General features: G+C 39.0%; 1 protein-coding gene across 1 annotated transcript in view; it reads left to right on the top strand.

Moving 5' to 3' along the window:
• The window catches only part of LOC126095429 (microtubule-associated protein futsch-like), a 128,662-nt gene that overhangs the window by 109,688 nt on the left and 32 nt on the right, over positions 1 to 18,942 (top strand). The window contains exons 8-9 of the mRNA XM_049910224.1: positions 6,724 to 6,976; positions 18,629 to 18,841. Of these exons, the coding sequence (XP_049766181.1) occupies positions 6,724 to 6,976; positions 18,629 to 18,841 (466 nt within the window). The remainder of the gene's footprint in view (positions 1 to 6,723; positions 6,977 to 18,628; positions 18,842 to 18,942) is intronic.

The following is an 18,942-nucleotide window of genomic DNA, read 5'->3' as shown; positions in this document are numbered from 1 at the left end:
AGTGTGAATACAGTCTGGGTAATATGCACGTAGTTACACTGCCTCGAGACACATACACGAGGCAGTTCCCAACTGTAATACTTGACTTATTCTGTTAAAGCTTTAACGTAAGATTATAGCTGTTAACGAGTAGATTATGACGGTATTTTAAATTTTTAAATAAACTCAATAATTATGTGAAACACTGAAAATCAAATTTGTGTTGCCCCTGGAAGTCATTGCATAGGCAGTCAGCACCTGGAAGCGGGTGACCATTGCAACCATTTAATAATACAACGTGTTAGACTTACTATAGGTACATATGAAAGGGGGAGCAGAGGACAATAGAAGAAGCAAATAATCCCAGTAAACATAGATCCGGAAATCGATGTGTTCCAGATACAACATATTACAGCTGAGGATACGATTGCCTTATAACTGAGTCCCTGGGGATCCAAACTGCTGATATACACTTGAGGGCAAACACATTATAACAAGTATTCCATATGGTCATCGTTCTTGTGAAGGCATCGATACCTGTACACATTCAAATACCCCAGGCCTGTTCAGATTGCATTGGCAACCATCCACAGTCCGTTGCCTGAGTTCATCGGCTCTATCAACAAGGATGGAATATACCAAAGCTTGTAAATATCCCCTCAATAGAGAATTCAGCAGGTATGATTTGGGGGTTCTAGGATGCCATGACGGATACACTTGTTGGTTCAAACGGTTCAAATGGCTCTGAGCACTATGCGACTTAACTTCTGAGATCATCAGTCGCCTAGAACTTAGAACTAATTAAACCTAACTAACCTAAGGACATCCCACACATCCATGCCCGAGGCAGAATTCGAACCTGCGACCGTAGCAGTCCCGCGGTTCCGGACTGCGCGCCTAGAACCACTAGACCACCGCGGCCGGCGGATACACTTGTTGGATATTCGTGCTACGTATTCTCGAACAGTCAAATGAAAATGTGCCAGTGCACCATCATGCATGTACTCCACACGCAACTTTCATCATAAGGGACATCATCCAAATAGCATGCGTAGCAAAAATGTTCAAATGTGTGTGAAATCTTATGGGACTTAACTGCTAAGGTCATCAGTCCCTAATCTTACACACCACTTAACCTAAATTATCCTAAGGACAAACATACACACCCATGCCCGAGGGAGGTCTCGAACCTCCGCCGGGACCAGCCGCACAGTCCATGACTGCTGCGCCCTAGACCGCTCGGCTAGTACCGCGCGGCCATGCGTAGCAGGAAATGTAGGTGCGCACGATCAGTAAGTCGGCCATGTAAGGAACGGGACGGTACTGGGAAATCATTGATTTCCAGATATCAAGATCATTTGTTTGTTTGTCCGTCCGTTCGTTCGTTCCCTCCCTATGCACCCCCTTTCAACTTTACCTATAATAGCCAAGCACACTGTATAGATAGCAGGTTATGTACACCACGTAAAGGCGTAAAATAAAATTTTCTGTCAAAGTAGCACAAGTGCAAAAGATAAGCAAGATAAACTACAAACTTAAATCTAACCTTAATACAGAATGGTCCATTGGCCTGGAACAATTCTTCAAAAACATATGAATAATAACAACTTTAAAGTCAACTGGTTTGAGATAGGAGAGAGTGAATAGCTGTGAAGCTATGTTACCAACACTGCAACCATTTTAGAAGCCGCCATATTGAATGCAATTCATACTTTTCAAATGAAAGGGTCATATCAAACGCATAGAAAATTTAACAAGAAAAATGTTTCTTCCATTTGAGCATAGCGTAACAAATGTTCAAATGTGTGTGAATTCTTAAGGGACCAAACTGCTTAGGTCATCGGTACCTAGACTTACACTAATTAAAGTAACTTAAGTTAAAAACAACTCTCACACGCACACCCATGCCCGAGGCAGGACTCGAACCTCCGGCGGGAAAGGCCGCGCAGTCCGTGGCATGACGCATCAAACCGCGCGGCCACTCCGCGCGGCAGCATAGCTTTAGTCAGAGAGAACTGGGAAGCTACGACCATATTAGAAGCCACTGTCTTGAATACAAGCCGTAATTTTCAAAGGGAAACGGCGGGTCATGTGGCATATCGAACAAATCCGCAAGGAAAAACATTGCTTCTTTCCTTTGAGCATAGCTTTATTCATTCTTGAATTAGGTACAAAACGATGCTAATGCTGGAGATAACACATTTTCTGGACAAGGTGCACTTCATGGATTTTCATAATGGAGAAAATCGTGCTGTGGAAAGTGTTTTGTTAAAGAAAGTTTAACGCCAACTTAGATTCATGCGAGATTCAAAAAGGAGTGTAGTGAGACTTCTTTTACAAATTCCGCCTCAAACAAATGAGCATCCAAATTAAAATCAGGCCGTGAGACTGTCAAAGATGACCAACGTGGAGGACATCCGAAGAGTGCAAGTGCATTAGAAACTGTAGAAAAAAATGCATGATATAATCGTAGAAGATTAACATACAAAGGTGCGTGAAATTGCCAGGATTTTAAAAGAACGTGTCTTCTACATTTTGCACGAAGAATTGCACAAGGAGAATCAGAAACAAAGGTGACATTCTGCGTCGGTATATGGCACTGGATGAAACGGATTCACTGGTACACACCAGAATCAAAATAACGATCGAAATAGTGGGCAGAAGCCGGTTCTCTAGCTTCAAAGGTGGAAAAGGTCATGGCATCGTTGTGTGGTAATACGAAAGTGGCTTCGTTAATTGGGTAATTTCACAAAGGTGAAACAATAAGTGGTGAATATTAAGGTAATCACCTGACGGATCTGGCTGCAAAAAATTGAGGAATAGTATCTGTTTTGTTGAAGATAGAAGTCGTCTTTCAACAAGACAAAGCACCTACCCACAAAATATTCTCGGCAGTGGGAAAACTGAGGGATCTGCAGTATGGGATATTGGAACATCTGCTCTATTCCCCACATTTTTCTCTCTCTCAAGTTTCCTTGCCTTCTCATAACTCAAAATCTTCACTGCTGGTCACCATTATTCATCCAGATAACAAGCGGTCGCACCTGTAGCTGAGTACTTTGTGACCCTTGCACTGGAATTCTGGTGGATGAAGGGTGTTAAAGAAGATAACGTTTCTAAAATAAATTCTCGTATTCACTGTCAGGCTGACACGTTTTCAGACCACCACAGGTCTATTAAAAAATAACCAAACTTTTTTAAGTTCTTAACATAAAATTCCGAGTTATCTCATTTTTATTATTTTGATGGAAACCTAAAATCCTGAGTTTACTCAGGCAACTTAAGAAGTCACCTTCGGAAAAATTGAACCCTGCTTACATCGGTTTCAGCAATGATAGTTGCGTGTCCGGCCACTAGAGAGCATCTGGTTCTACATTTGTTGCCTGGTTGTCGCGTTTTGGTTGAGGTGGTTGCTACTAGATATCGTCTCTGCTGTGTGTAGTTTTGGATACTAGGCAACAAAACGCGCGCTTTCGGGCTGTCTCGTCTATTGTCGTTTAGGCAATGCTTTCAAAAAAAGGTTTACTACAACAGTACTGAGTTTGATGTTGAATTTAGCAGCATAGAAAATGAAGAAGAATGTGATACTACTTCATTACAGTCTGCAAGTGACAACAGTTCGCCAGTTGAGCGACAAGCGCTTGCCAGTGGCACGCGATAACTACATCCACTGTGCTCCAGTCAGCGCCTCCAAGATTTATGTTCATAGGAAATCGTTGTAAAATACGTGGTTACACTTCGTAGCTACACAGAAACAAAAGGATGTAATGTTTATGGATATTTTAATCGAAGTCCAGTGTACGAGTATACTCGGGACTTTATTATTCGGCATTTTCAAAATTTTGTAACTCATTAATTTGAGCTTTGAAAGTCGCCTTTATGTGTGTGCACGCAATATCATTCATTGTAGGGTGTTTTTCATTAATAAAAAAAATATTAGTTTTGAATTTGAAAAAAAATCGTTAAGTTCAGGAGTTAATAGTGTTTTCGATGAGTTTTTAATACCAATACTTGCCTTCGTCACTGAACTCGCCGCCTCTACACTCCCACTTGCCCCAATGTTGTTTCATTTGGCTTCGTTGTCCTGGAAAACTGAATTGACGAATTTTCCTTGGCCGTCATAAAAGATATTGACAAGGCATCCTTTGAACACTGGCCTTTGTTTGTGTTTTATTACAATGGTAGTTGAAAAGACTGGCACATCAAACATGTTCACACAGTTGTTGTACCGGTATGTGATCGACAAAGTATTCGATTATCCCCAAATTTGTCATCAGTATTGAATGCACTAGGCCTTGTGCCTCTTTCGTGTTATCCGAATTGGCGCACTTCCAAATAAATACGCCTTTTATAGTTTAGAATGCTAAAGTGCGCGTCATTTACGACGGCGGCCGAGTTTAGGTTCGTTCTGCGCATCTGACGTCACAAAACACAGTCAGACGTTGCCAGAGCTCGACTGCAGTGCAGAGCACAGACGAGGGTCTCCGGTTTTAGTAACGTTCAGTCATAAATAAAGTAATTGAACAAAAGCAATGTCTTGATAGTTGACTTCCTTTCATACAAAGTTTGGAAAAAGCATTCTTTATACCAATTGCTTCATATTCTATTAATTAATTAAACCAAACAAGCAATAAGCCTCCTAATTCAGGCGATAGCAAGGAAAGGTGTTTGTATCATTCTCACTAACCGCTTTTTCGCAATAAAGAACAGCAGTAATTGTTTATTTCCTATTGTACTTCGATGTAACGTGAGTAATTCATAGTTATACCAACAGTGTTTGTCGGTATTTTGCGTGATATTTTAAAGTCCGCCGGGATACAAATTGTACGGCGAGCTGCGTAAGCGTATTGGTTAAAATGTTTGAATGCTAAATGAAAGGTTCCGAGTTCTGACCTTGTTTGGTGCTTAACATTTTCTTTATTTAAAAACAATATCGAAGTGCCTTACTACATGAATTTTATTCGTTTGAATGTAATTTTTTGAAATTTCTACTTGCAACTAAAATTGACCACATGGAAAGTATACACTATGGACTTTTACCTCTTCAAATTCTTCAAAATTTCGTGCAATGGTTTACTACATCTAATGCTGCACAATAACTGCGTTGAACATTAAAACAAACTTAAGTCATTTATGGGGGGAAGGTATCAGTCAAGAAGATGTGTAAAAATCAAATTTTTGGGCCAAATAGTTTTTATGAAATCGAATGATAAAGTGTGTCAAAGCAGTCGAAACACCATGTGTCTGCAGAGGCGAGCAGTGCGGTGATGACAAAATCGCGCACAGCGCGGAATGCCGTGAGCACGTCTCTGTAGCAGCGGCCGTGGTGGCTTTACTTCATAAACTACGCGCTCCCCCCTAAACGTAAGTTTGTGAACTATACTATGGCGCTGCTTCTCTTGGCGCGTGCAACTGGCAACGCTGCAATCTCCCGCGTCTGGGCGGGCATGCGCGATCAGCCAAGATAATAGAATTGAACTATAGAAGTTCTACACTTCCTTTTTTTTTATCACTGCAATACTTATCATTTTCTGGTCCCCTAATTTACTGTAACGTCCATGGCTTAATCGATGTCTTGAGCCCGTGCTGACCATACATCCCAAGAGAATTTACAGAAAGTGTGTGTATAAAATTGTATAAAGCTGTCGAAATATTATATATCACTGAGCGCAACGAATCCATGCAGCTGTGGGAACTACAACTCGTACCTGGGCAGTGGCCAGAATTAATGTTGGCACCATAGGCAGTGGAACATTGCACAAAAGGTTAGGGGCTGGAATATGCAATCTTTAGACACAATATTCTAGTGCTTTTCCGAACTAAAACTAAAGTTTCCAAGACTACGTTAGTATTTTTTGATTCAAGGACCTATTATAGTATCAAATTTCGTATTTTTTATTTATTGCATTCGTTTATGCAAACAAAAATAATAGGACGTTTGCCATCACTTTGTTACAGTCTTGAATCACAAAATAAATCGTTCCACTTGAGTCATGTAGTAACAATCATAAATATCATTATGAGGAGGATTTTTAACAGTTCAACAGACTCATTTTATGTACAACATGTATGAAATGAGTTTTGTCCTTTTCAAAGAAAGTATCAGGGCCGTGAGATTTGACACAAGTGAGAAACAGTTCTGGTCCTCTCAAATGTGCAATGCAACACCTGACTTGGGAATATATTTGAAGAAGACCAATGTGCTTGTGATGGTGGTGGTGTTAGTGGTGGTGGTGTCCTGGTGTGAGGAGACACCTCAAATATGCATATCAATAATCGTTGAATCACTGTTAATGCCCTGGAGTATAGAAATGATATACTGTGCCCATGCGTGTGGCTTTTCAAATGTGCAGTTGGTCCAGATTACTCAATCATGTGAATAAACACACATCTGTACAGCATTGCTCTGGCAGATGAGTTTTTTACAGATGAAGATATCCACAGCATGAACACCACCATAAGGATCCAGGACCAGGATTGACAATCAGTAGAATGATTCAGCCAGATCGTGTAATGGCGTCCACAATTAGTTGTTTCATTGTGTTTAATAAAAGAGATTCTTGATGTATCTTCAATTTCAGTACCTCAGTAATGACTTGTTATGGGTATTTTTTCATAGTCAGGATGTAATTAAGCACTCCCATTTGCACTTTGCACAGCTTTTTGGTGCTGTTGAATGTACTTCATGTGCCTGTATTATGATTTTCACTATGTTGTTACTAATATGAAGATGATGATCCACAGGAAAAGCTCTGGCAGTGAGTTCGCTTTCCCACTGCAAAATCTAGTTTCTATATGCGCGCTGCTCGTGTGGCAGCCGGCGAACCCGAACGATACGATTACACGTATTCTGTTCCCTGGATCTGCACCGCAGCACAAGATCTTCGAGGGCGTAGAGAAGCTCCGACACCTTCAGTTCCTTCGTTACCCGGTCTGCTCTGCAAAGTCTCTCTCACCGTCCACATCAGCAGTTACTATCAGCAGCCGCAAGCAGCAGGTGCTATTTCTCTTTCCGTAATGCTTTGTACATCCGCATTTTAATTATGGAAGGAGCGAGAAACATTTTTTAATTATTGTTGGTGGTACTCTGCTTAGTTATTTTAACTTATTACATGTTGATGTTTGACAGCAGAATTTTGAAATTGCTTTTGTTACCTAACTTCCTTTATTATTAAACAGTTAACATTTCTCGGTTTGCGCACAGCCATTTTGCATGTATTAAGAAAACAGTTTATAGCTAAGCCCATGATTTTTGTTTTAACATCTCCACACATATTTTGCTTTTTTGTTACCAACATATCAGTGTTGACTAAAGTTCCTTGCCGCTCAAAAAACCAGTCCCACATAAACACACATCAAAACGTGCATAATACAGGTGCATGCCTTTTGTTTTATATGTTTACATACAGACATGGTAAGATTTTACTCAGAACAGAAACGAACATTCACCAGGAAATAAATTGCTCAACAACTAAGTTTACAGCATTTTACATCACTCTACACAAATGAACAGATAAGGTGAATGTGTGCCATAGGAATGATAAGTTGAATAAAAGAATCAACCACTCTATTCACTGGCCATATAAAACAAAGACAGACATGGGTATGTGTGAGGAATACCACTATAATGTTACTCTGTTGGATTAGCACATGTAAAGCAAAGTATTTTTCCAAAATCAGCTTTCAGTCTTTTCTAGATCACACAATAATGAAACGAGTTTCAATATAAATGTTGCAATACAACAAAACTGACAATTATATGCTATAAAACAGCAAAGCACATCTGATGATGACAAAAGAAAAACAAAGAGGTGCGTGTAGACAATATCCATAAAATACTGATTTTCATTTCACTTACGAGCTAAGATGCAACTTAAACATGCTCTTTAATTTATAGAAACAGTTCATGGTGTCTTATTCATTTGTTGTCAACACACAATCCCAGAACTGGTGGAATTTGCATTGTTGGCATAAACCATTTCCATTAACACAACTTCATATAATGGAAAGAGGGAGGGGAAAGAGAGAATATTAAAATATGTGAGGTATGAAGAGAACACTCACTAAGCACCAAAATGGAAAATGAATTGAAAAATAAATTAAATTAAAAGAAAAACTACCTAGACCTGTCACAGTGAATGCCAATGGACAAGCATCTACAACAGTGATCAAATGATACATATTCATGGACAATACATCATGAACTTGGTACTCCAGTTACATCATATGGCTCTTGCTGCATTTAGCCTTAATCCATGCTAATTTCTCCCCCCTCCCCTCCATGTTCTCTCTCTACTTCCCTTTCTGGTATTACCTTTTTCTATATGTGTTATATCATCTCTGCTCTTCTCTTCCCACTCATATTTCTCCAACATTCCTTTCTACACTTCCTTATCTGTTGTTTCCTTTTGTACCCTTTTATTTCATTCAAGCTACCTCTCCTTTAGATTATCAACAACTTGTCCTTAGTACCCGTAAACATGAAAATATTTTTGCATTAGCTTTATACATCACTTCTGAAAATGAACCAAGAGAGCTCAAAACAGATATATGTTACTGAACATCAAAATACTCTCTTTGTCAGAAAAGTTCCATGGTAGGTTTCTTTTAAAAATAGAAAATGCACTTACCAAATAATGATCCTAGCTGCTATCTAAGTAGTCCCTTTGGCTATCTACACAAAGTTGCCAACATTTCTGGATGTTTTGAGAATAGAAATAATAAGTCATCAGCTGCACAAATTTTTATTAAATTATTGCTTATTATTTCTATTCTTAAAATGTGCTTCACAGACGGAGATTGTCAGCCATGAATAGAATTTTAGTTTCTGGAGGTCTTGGAAGCAAGCAAGACAATTTTCAACATTGATGCTTGTAAGCTCATTTTTCACAGCCCATTGGATGCCTGCGATATCCTGATGAAGCTTTTCTTTTAGTTGCCTTTTCATTCGCAGAAACAAAACAAAAAAATTGCAAGGCGGGAGGTCTGACAGATATGGCAAATGTGGGATGGCAATAACAGAATGTCTTGCCAGATACTTGGTAGCAAAGAAAGTAGTATAGGATCTTGCATTGCCAGGCAGTAAGAACCAGTCTTGAGAATGTCACAAATCAAAGTGGTGATGTCAAATAGCTTGTTGCATTTGTTTCAAGACTTCAATGCAAAGAGTTTGGTTCACTGTTTGACCTGGAGATACATACTCATGGTGCACTAATCCTTTACTATCAAAGAATGCGACCAACATTGTCTTTGTTTCCAAATGTTGTTCGACTTTTTTTGAGGCTGGTGATCCAGGACTCCGCCATTCAGCTCTTTCAATGCTTTGTGTGAGGGTCATACTGGTAGCACCAACTTTCATCCCATCATTTCTTTGACAGAAAAGTGGGATCACCTCTGGCTGTATCCTGTAGTTCAGCAGAAATTCTTCATGTTTCCTCCTACTGTTGATATTCTAGTGTGTGAGGGATGAGTTTTGCATTAAGCTTCCATTCCCCCAAAACTTTGTGCAAAATCATATTGAACACACCATGATTCAAATTAAGTTCTACTGATATCACATGCACAGTTACATGATGGTATTCTTTGCAATAACTGCCTTACATGCTCCATGTTTGCCTTGGTACACGCTATAGAAAGGCAACTAGGTCTGGGATCATATTGCACCTAATCTCTGCCTACAGGAAACATTTTGTGCCACTTGAAAACACAACTTCTTGAAAGTGTCTTGCCTGCAAATGCTTGCTTAACCATTGTCCATGTCTCATCAGGGTTTTCCTGAGCTTAACTCAGAACTCAATGTTCACTATTTGCTCATAGCATCCATTGTGTCAACATAACTATGCACCAAGAACCAAAACAGTGTGTTTCTAAGCACAGCCCAGCCACATGACCAATATCATTTCAGAGCTACATACATACTAGATAGTATAAAAACAACTTTGTTCCTTTCTAGTATTGCAAACTTAGAAATAAAATTTTAAGAAACTGTCCTGGAACTTTTCTGACAGAGGGAGTAAAATTATAAAAAAATGAACTTGAGGTAGTTTGCTTCATTCATTTTAATGCTATGATGACACTGTTTGACATGCATTATGCATAAAATATTCATTCCTCTGATTCCTCTAATAATCTTTCAGTCTTTCAACCCCACTGAAGATATTTCTCTTCTCTGTTTTATCTGGGTGGAAGCTTTTGTTTGGCCTGAAAATTACTTACTAGTTGTGGATAATGAGTGATACAGCAAGAATATGAGACTGATCATTGTAGTGTAAAACTGTAATAAATTTTTTGGACCTTAATATTATAGCACTTGCCAGTTTGCAAGTAAAATATCTATACAGGTTTTGTTTTTAACAAAAGAACCAGAATATAAATTTGGTTTGGCAGCATTGATGGATGGTTTTCTGCCATGTTCCACTGCTTCAGTGTGGTCGAATACCACTGTAATAAATCTTGAAATGATGTCTCTGATGCAGAATACTGATCTTATTTCAGAATGTAGACAATGGAAATATTTCCAGAAGCTTTCTGATACAACAAACAACAAAATTTACTGCTTAAACAGGAAAAGTACAACAAACTTTAATCCTTCTTGGAAATAGACTATACTAATTTACTTTATACCAGAGATGCATATTTGATGGAGTGCAGAAGTTGATCCTCTGTAGAGATCAAAAAGTAGGAGTCCATTCAAGGGCTTCCCCTCTCTCTCTCTCTCTCTCTGTCTCTCTCTCTCTCTCTCTCTCTCTCTCTCTCTCTCTCTCTCTCTCTCTCTCTCTCTCTCTCTCTCTCTCTGTGTGTGTGTGTGTGTGTGTGTGTGTGTGTGTGTGTGTGTGTGTGCGTGTGTTGGAGGGGGGGGGGGGGGGAGGGGGGTTCATGAGTAGGACAAAAGATGAGGTAGTGTGGGAATTCAGTGGTATGTTGCTGAAGCAGTTAGATATGAAGTGGGACAGTATGCAAAGTAAACTTCAGCAACAGCAAATAGACAGCTTTAGTTTATTGAGATAATTTTTGGTAAAATACAATACAATGCAGCTGCAGTGTGAGCTATTCTTGACTGTTGCCAGAGTATATGGGGTCCTCAGCAGATCTGATCAAAATAAGATAGAGAAAATGCAGAAAGATGATTCTGCTTTTAGGACAGGTTATTTTTGTCAGTAGGGGACCTTATATCTGATCCACACAAAGACAGTAGTTTGTTCCAATGGCAAGTGATTTAATGATGAAGCACATTCAGGTAAAATTATTTAGTTATGTAGCTAGTTAACTGATAGAGTTTGTTGCATAAAAAAGTTCTCAGTTTACTTGCCACGTCAAATTTGGATAACATCCCAAGCTTTTGATGACTACCTCTGTCCTCTTCGTAAGGGGTAAAACTGACTGTCGTGGCCGGTGAGGCTTCCGCTTTTATAAGCAGTGGACGGGTTCTCATCGGCTGGATTACGTCACGGTGAAAACGGCGCATACCGAGGTGGCGGCCTCTATAGCCACAGATTTTCTTTGCGCGCTTTATCCAGCATTGCTTGCAGCGCCATCCATCGCAACAGGTGGAGAACTGCGAGAAGTCTCCCTCTGCATTCTTTCTTTATCAATTGCGCGCTTCCATGCATTGCTGAGTGCATAACCGGAGTCTCTGTTGAAATTATTTTCACACAGTCTAATTTCAACTGCTTCCCTGATGACAGAGTCCCAATAGTTTGAAGCGTGAGCGAGTACTCTCGTTTCATCAAATAAAATCTTACGTTTATTTAACAAACTGTGCTCAGCCACCGCTGATTTTTCTAGATACCTGTTTTTCAGGTGACGCCGATGTTCCACACGGCAATCGGCAACAGTTCTTATAGACTGGCCCACACAATTTTTGCCACACTCGCAAGGAATGCTGTAAATTCCTGGTACTCTCGGGCCGAGAGTATCTTTCACGGGTCGCAACATCTCCTCAATCTTCCAGTCGTTGCACCGCAGAATGGTAGCCGCGTGATGTGTTGGTCCTCTTGATCGCTGTTCGAGCAGATGAAGTGGACCAACACATCACGCGGCTACCATTCTGCGGTGCAACGACCGGCAAGATCGGCAGAGTACTGAGCCGGCAGGGAATCAGACCAGTCTTCCGGCCACCCAGGAAGATTGAGGAGATGTTGCGACCCGTGAAAGATAATCTCGGCCCGAGAGTACCGGGAATTTACAGCATTCCTTGTGAGTGTGGCAAAAATTGTGTGGGCCAGTCTATAAGAACTGTTGCCAATCGCTGTGTGGAACATCGGCGTCACCTGAAAAACAGGTATCTAGAAAAATCAGCGGTGGCTGAGCACAGTTTGTTAAATAAACATAAGATTTTATTCGATGAAACGAGAGTACTTGCTCACGCTTCAAACTATTAGGACTCTGTCATCAGGGAAGCAGTTGAAATTAGACTCTGTGCAAATAATTTCAACAGAGACTCCGGTTATGCACTCAGCAATGCATGGAAGCGCGCAATTGATAAAGAAAGAATGCAGAGGGAGACTTCTCGCAGTTCTCCACCTGTTGCGATGGATGGCGCTGCAAGCAATGCTGGATAAAGCGCGCAAAGAAAATCTGTGGCTATAGAGGCCGCCACCTCAGTACGCGCCATTTTCACCGTGACGTAATCCAGCAAATGAGAAGCCGTCCACTGCTTATAAAAGCGGATGCCTCACCTGTCCACGACAGTCAGTTTTATCCCTGACGAAGATGACAGAGGTAGTCATCGAAAGCTTGGGATGTTTTCCAAATGTGACGCGACAAGTAAACCGAGAACTTTTTATGCGAGGACTCAGTCACGAAAGACTTCGTAGTGATATAGTGTGTTGATCGAATAAAGTTAATAGTAGGCAGTCAGAACTCAGTCTCCCATAGTACACAAAAGAACAGACAATCAAATTCATTACCTTTTTTTGTGAAGCAGAAGTTACATGCTTTATATTAACTTCCCATTACAGATTACTTCTTTGGTTGGAAGAGGAATGTCACAGTCATAAAATACATCCAGTAGCAAGAGAGTATAGCAGTGACTTCCATTTAGCTGAGATAAGTTTAGTCTGGATGAGTATGAATAATTTGGATCAAAATCTGCACTTTATTATAATAGAATACTGAGACAACTGTCTGATGTCAGTGTAGAACAAATATTCTTTCAGGGTTTCAGCAATTAATTCTCTGGAGAGCATCTACACGGACATCTTCAACATACAACTCCTTTGCCTGTTTCTCTTCTTTTAACTGTGATGTTTCTTTCCAGCTATTGCAGGATAAACATTCCTATAAGATTTACTACTTGATTCATTCCTGTCTTGCGTATCACCTTTCATTTCACACTCCAAAGGCATTTACACTTATCCATCAACTAAACCGTGCTGAATGCACACTCACTTGATGGATTATCATTTAGTACATACATTAATTCAGTTAACTGAATTAAATTACTAGGATATTGTTAACCGGTTCTTACATGGGAATCTTTGAAAGGAACATGACATTTTTTGGAAGAAACTGTACTGAGAAATAAAAAAAAAAAATGAGAGGATGTACCTAACATTGTTTAAATGCTTCCATCATATGTCACAGAGGCGGGCAACAAATAATGATATAAAGGGCAGCAAACATTTTCCCTATCTTGACTGGTAAATGGAACAGGAAAGGAAAAGACAAAAAAGTAAGGCTAAGTACTCTCTCCCACACATTCTACATTGACTTAAAAGTATTTATGAGCAAAGGTAGATATGTAAATTTGGTTGACAAAATATCAAAAACATCTTTCGCAAACACAAGCTAAATACACTTGGTCCGTCAGGATAACAGCTTTTCTATGGAGACAGAAGTAAAATTTCACACAGCCGAGATCACTATTGTACAGCATTTATTGTGATGATCGGTTTCAGCAAACTGCATTGCCATCATCACACCTGTAAAGTATAAATCAACATATTCAAGCACACTGGAATCAAATATAAATGGGCATAATACAATTTTATACAAAACATGAACTATACCATGGAATATAACATACCTGCTGCAGTATATTTCACTGATTTTTTTTATGAAAAGCATATTACACCACATCATATCATAGAACAATACTTTGTGAACATGAAAACGATAGTATCTCAGTAAGTCAAGCATAAAATAAATACTACTTAAAACACCATTCATATTGCACTGATTATACAAGCTCATATTCGTACATTAGGAGAATGGAGACAGAGATTCTCAAGCAAACATCATAGATGTTACAACCAATCACTAACCAGGTGGCAGCTGTGGTAGTAGTTACAAACAAAAATATGTCATGTCACATAAAATATAAAGACAAATCAATGGTCCAAGGATGTTACACTGCCGACAAACAATACTTAATGTGAATCAGAATATGTTAAACTTATTTTGTTATAATAATTTTAAATTAATTTATATAAAAGTTAAAACCACCTAAAAAGCATAACAGGAAGTACTGTTCTTTCAATATATTGTTTAATACACAAGTAGTGAAGCCAGTCATATGTCACACTTGTATTATAAAAGCAACTACAAATAAAAATATACGTCATAATATGCAGTCAGCATAAAGCCTCAACAACCATACATTGTTGTTCTGTATCTCAGTGTAATTAACAAACATGAGGAACGGAACATCTGCAAGTGCAGTAACCATACATTGAAATCACTTAGCTGGCTTTATACAAATTACAATATTTACGATATCAACATATAGGTCGATGTTTAGGTACTAGTATTGTGCTCAAGGTCATCGTATCAAACACATGGATGACATTCGAGTGTGGCAGGGGAAGCATTCAACAATATGAACACCTTTCATTGTCGACAGGGGCATGTGAACAATGTCTTTAGTATGTACTGCAGTCTGTGTTTAGCGCTCTTTCTGCTACCATCTTACTGCAGCTTTCTGAACTTGTGTTCACACAGTGTTTTTTCTGTGTGCTAGTTTTAATAACCTATGTAGAAATGTCCCTGAGGATAAAGCCACGAGAATACCAACCATAAAAGGAAAAAAATGACCTTAGAAATGAAATGTAGAACCAATGAAAAACACAAACATGGTGTGTGCGTTGCTGATTTAGCACGCTCTTACAATTGGTCAAAATCAAATATTTGCTCTATCCTCAAGTACAAGATTAAGGAGGCAGATGCTTCAAAGGGAGTGGGCAAAAGTACCTAAACAATGGTTTCATATTCTGGAAAATGTCGAAAGGTTGCTCCTTATATGGATAAATGTAAAGCAATTGCAAGTGACACTATTAATGAGAACATCATTTGTGACAAGGCGAGAGTGATTTTCACTGACCTTGTTAAGAAGATGCCAGGATCATTAGCAGCTGAAGAGGTGTTTAAGGGAAGTCGTGCATGGTTTGAGAAGTTTAAGAGAAGAACCAGCATCCACAGCATTGTGAGGCACAGCAAAGAAGCCAGTTCCAAGACAAAGGCAGCAGAGAACTTCATCAACAATTTCAACATGCTCATAGATTCTGAGGGTTACCTAGTACAACAGATTTTTAAATGTGACGAGATGGGTCTATTCTGGAAAAAGATGACAAAGCGTATCTTTATGACAGCAGAGGAGAATGCATTGCCAAGTCACAAGTCAATGAAAGACCATCTCACACTGCTATTCTGTGCCAATGCAGCAGTGATTTGAAAATTAAACCACAGCTTGTTTACCATTCAGCGACTCAGCAAGCCTTCAGGAAGTGTAAAGTCCAGAAGAGCAGGTTAAATGTGACATTGAGGTCCAACAAAAAGGCTTGGGTGACATGTGATCTTTTTTGTGATTGGATCAATGAAATGTTTGGTCCTTTGGTGAACAAATATTTGCTTGAGATGACTCTGCCACTCCATATCTTGCTTGTTATGGATAATGCTCCTGCCCATTCTCCAGGTCTACAAAACCACCTTCTTGATGAATTCAGTTAATCAAGATTCAATTTCTGCCTCCCAACACCACTCCATTAGTCCAGCCTATGGACCAGCAGAGTGTTTCTAGCTTTAAGAAGCTTTACACTAAGGGGCTCTTCCTGCATTGCATTAAATTGGCTGAAGCTACCAATCTCACTCTCAGAGAGTTTTGGAAATATCACTTTAACATTGTTCTCTGCCCCAGGAGGACCGAAAAGGTGTGGGAATGGGTTACCAAGAGAAATTTCACTTCTGCTTGGAAGAAACTTTGGCTAGATTGCATTGTCAAATGTGACTGAGGCATTTGAGTCTGTACCTGTGGAGCCTGTAGTCAATGAGATTGTGTCTTTGGCCAAGAGCATGGGACTAGAACTGGACAACAATGATAATGATGAGCTTGTGGAAGGTCCCAGCCAAGAAATAACACTGAATAGTTTATGGAGTTGCAGTGTGTTTCACTGCAGGAAGTTGTGGATAGGAGTTCTTCAGAGGAGGAGGAGGAGGAGGAGGCAGTAACAGCAAAGCAGCACTCTTCTGGCACAATAAGAGAAATGCTGAAAACATGGAAAATCATTTACATGATACATTGAAAATCATCACCCCAATAAAGCAGTGGCTACGCATGCTACAAATTTATTTGACAATAGTGCTGTGTTGCATTTTCGCCAAGTGTTGAAGTGACAGTAGAAATAAATGACTATAGATAGCTTCCAGAAAAAAGAAATAGTTATGTATCATGAATAATAAAGTAGATAAGACTGTGTGTACAATTTTCTTTGAATAAATGGCAAGAATAGGATAAATTTTTAGTATTTTTTCTGCATGGAATGCATTATTGTATTTTATATTAAATTAATATGGGATAAACTGCTTAGCTTAATGAGTGTTTCACACTACGAGTAAGATTCTGGAACAAATTATGCTCACTATGTGAAGTTCCACTATACAATAAAAATATACTTCTATATAATATAATCAGTTATTCTACTCATAAAAACCATGAATAAGTCGTGACAAGCAGGTGTACAAATATAAACAATTCACAGTATATTAAGCTATCAGCTTTATGCATTTACATCACATATCATGTAGACATTGTGTGACACATTAGTACATTATGACAGTTCTGATAACATTTTATTCTTGGTATTTATTAATTTACAAAAGGTATAGAAGTATTAAACATCACAACATGACAATTTTTAGAACTGCGCTATTGGTTCCATTTGCCCTTGTCAGTTCCTATTTCGCACTTAAACCTGAAGCACTGTGCTAGTACCTAAACCTTGAGCTACAAGTTGATAGCTTAATATAGTATGAATTGTGTGTAGCCCTATTTGTATAGCTGTAATGACTGTAATGAATTGTTCATGGTTTTTACAACTAAAATAATTGATTATATTATATAGAAGTACATTTTTATTGTATTAACATAGCAAGTTTCAGGATTATGCTACTTATTCCCGTGGTGTTGTCATACATGTCTTTCACACAAGACCTCGAGCACTATGCTAGTACTTAAACATCAAGCTACATATTGATAGCTTAAATATTGTGATTTGTATAAAGTCAAGTAAATGATTTCATTTTGTGGTTTTGCACCTGTAGTGATATGTTTGTGGTAGTGGAATACTTGATGTTCCCTTTGTAGTTCCTTTGTGTTTGCTTAACTACACCAAGGTAGAAAACAACAGTGTATGGTTGCTGCCTGCATATTATGACATGTATATTTTTATTGTATTTGTTTTTTGAGTACAAAAATGCCATATGACTACTCATGTATTAAACAATATATTGAAGGTGCAGAGCTTTCTATTATGTTTTTTAAGGTGGTTTTAAATTTAAAGTAATTGAATTTAAAATTTTAGTAAAAAATAAGTTTAATGTGTTGTGATTTGGATTATTTATTGTATCTCTGCAGTGTAACATTCTTGGATTGTCAGTTTGCCTTTATACTTTATGTGACACTGTGTATTTTTGTTTGTAACTGCTATCCAGTGCAATTGGTGGCTGGTTGTAATGTCTGTGATGTTCACACGAGAATCTCAGTCTTCATTTTCCTACTGTATGACCTTGAGCATGTATAATCAGTGCAAAATGTACTGTGTTTTATATAATAGTTATTTTATACCTGACTTGCTGAAATATGACATGACATGAAATGCATTCTATAAGGATTGAGTGAAATATTTATATGAAATTGTATTGCTCCCTTTTACATCTGATTCCAGTGTGCTTGAACAAGTTCATCTACGCTTTACAGATCTGATGATGGTAATGTAGTTTGCTGAAACTGGTCATCACAATAAATTCTGTGCAATAGCAATCTTGGCTACTTGAAGTTGTACTTGTGTTTCTACAGTAATCTAGATCACCCCCTATCTTGATCATGTGGAGCATATATAGTAGTTTTTCTGACCCTACATAACAGTAATTTGTTTTTGCATCTGTATAACATCAGCCCACGCCACTGAAAACCAACTGTGAGTGGCATATGGCCTAAACTGTCAAAAAACACACTTGACTAATCATGCTAACTAACAGCACTACCATATAACACAGTTATTCGCCATTTTGTAGATATTTGCTGCTGAGAGCACTATTACTCTACCTTCGTAAAGTAGCATCTCAGTCCTGAAGACATTTGTAATCTGTCAGGAAGATTATATATATGTTTTATTTGTTTCTGGCATATTTTAAGACAGAATATTCTGGTCCACAGTTACGGTCAGCTGCTCCTGCGGTCATTGATAAGCTGCTGCCAGGAGAAGTTGCCAAGCAGCAGGCCTCACCACCATCAAAGCCCGTGGATAAGGCCGCTCCCAAAAGTGCGACAATCCCCGTCACGGGTGTGGAGAAACCCGTGCAGCCTAGCAAGACTGTTCCCCCAAGCGCCGCACCACCCCCAGCTGCCCCCATAGCTGCACCTCCTCAGGTTCCAGCAGCGAAGCCTGTTCCGCCGCCGTCAAGGGCCAAGCCCGAACGCTTACCCGCAAAAACCGAACCACCCAAAACTAAGACTGATATAGTTAAGAC

The sequence above is a fragment of the Schistocerca cancellata genome, chromosome 8 (assembly GCF_023864275.1).
Source record: "Schistocerca cancellata isolate TAMUIC-IGC-003103 chromosome 8, iqSchCanc2.1, whole genome shotgun sequence".
In the NCBI taxonomy this organism is placed as follows: domain Eukaryota; kingdom Metazoa; phylum Arthropoda; class Insecta; order Orthoptera; family Acrididae; genus Schistocerca; species Schistocerca cancellata.
The sequence above is the reverse complement of the archived record's forward strand: the minus strand, read 5'-3'. Positions and strand labels throughout refer to the sequence as shown.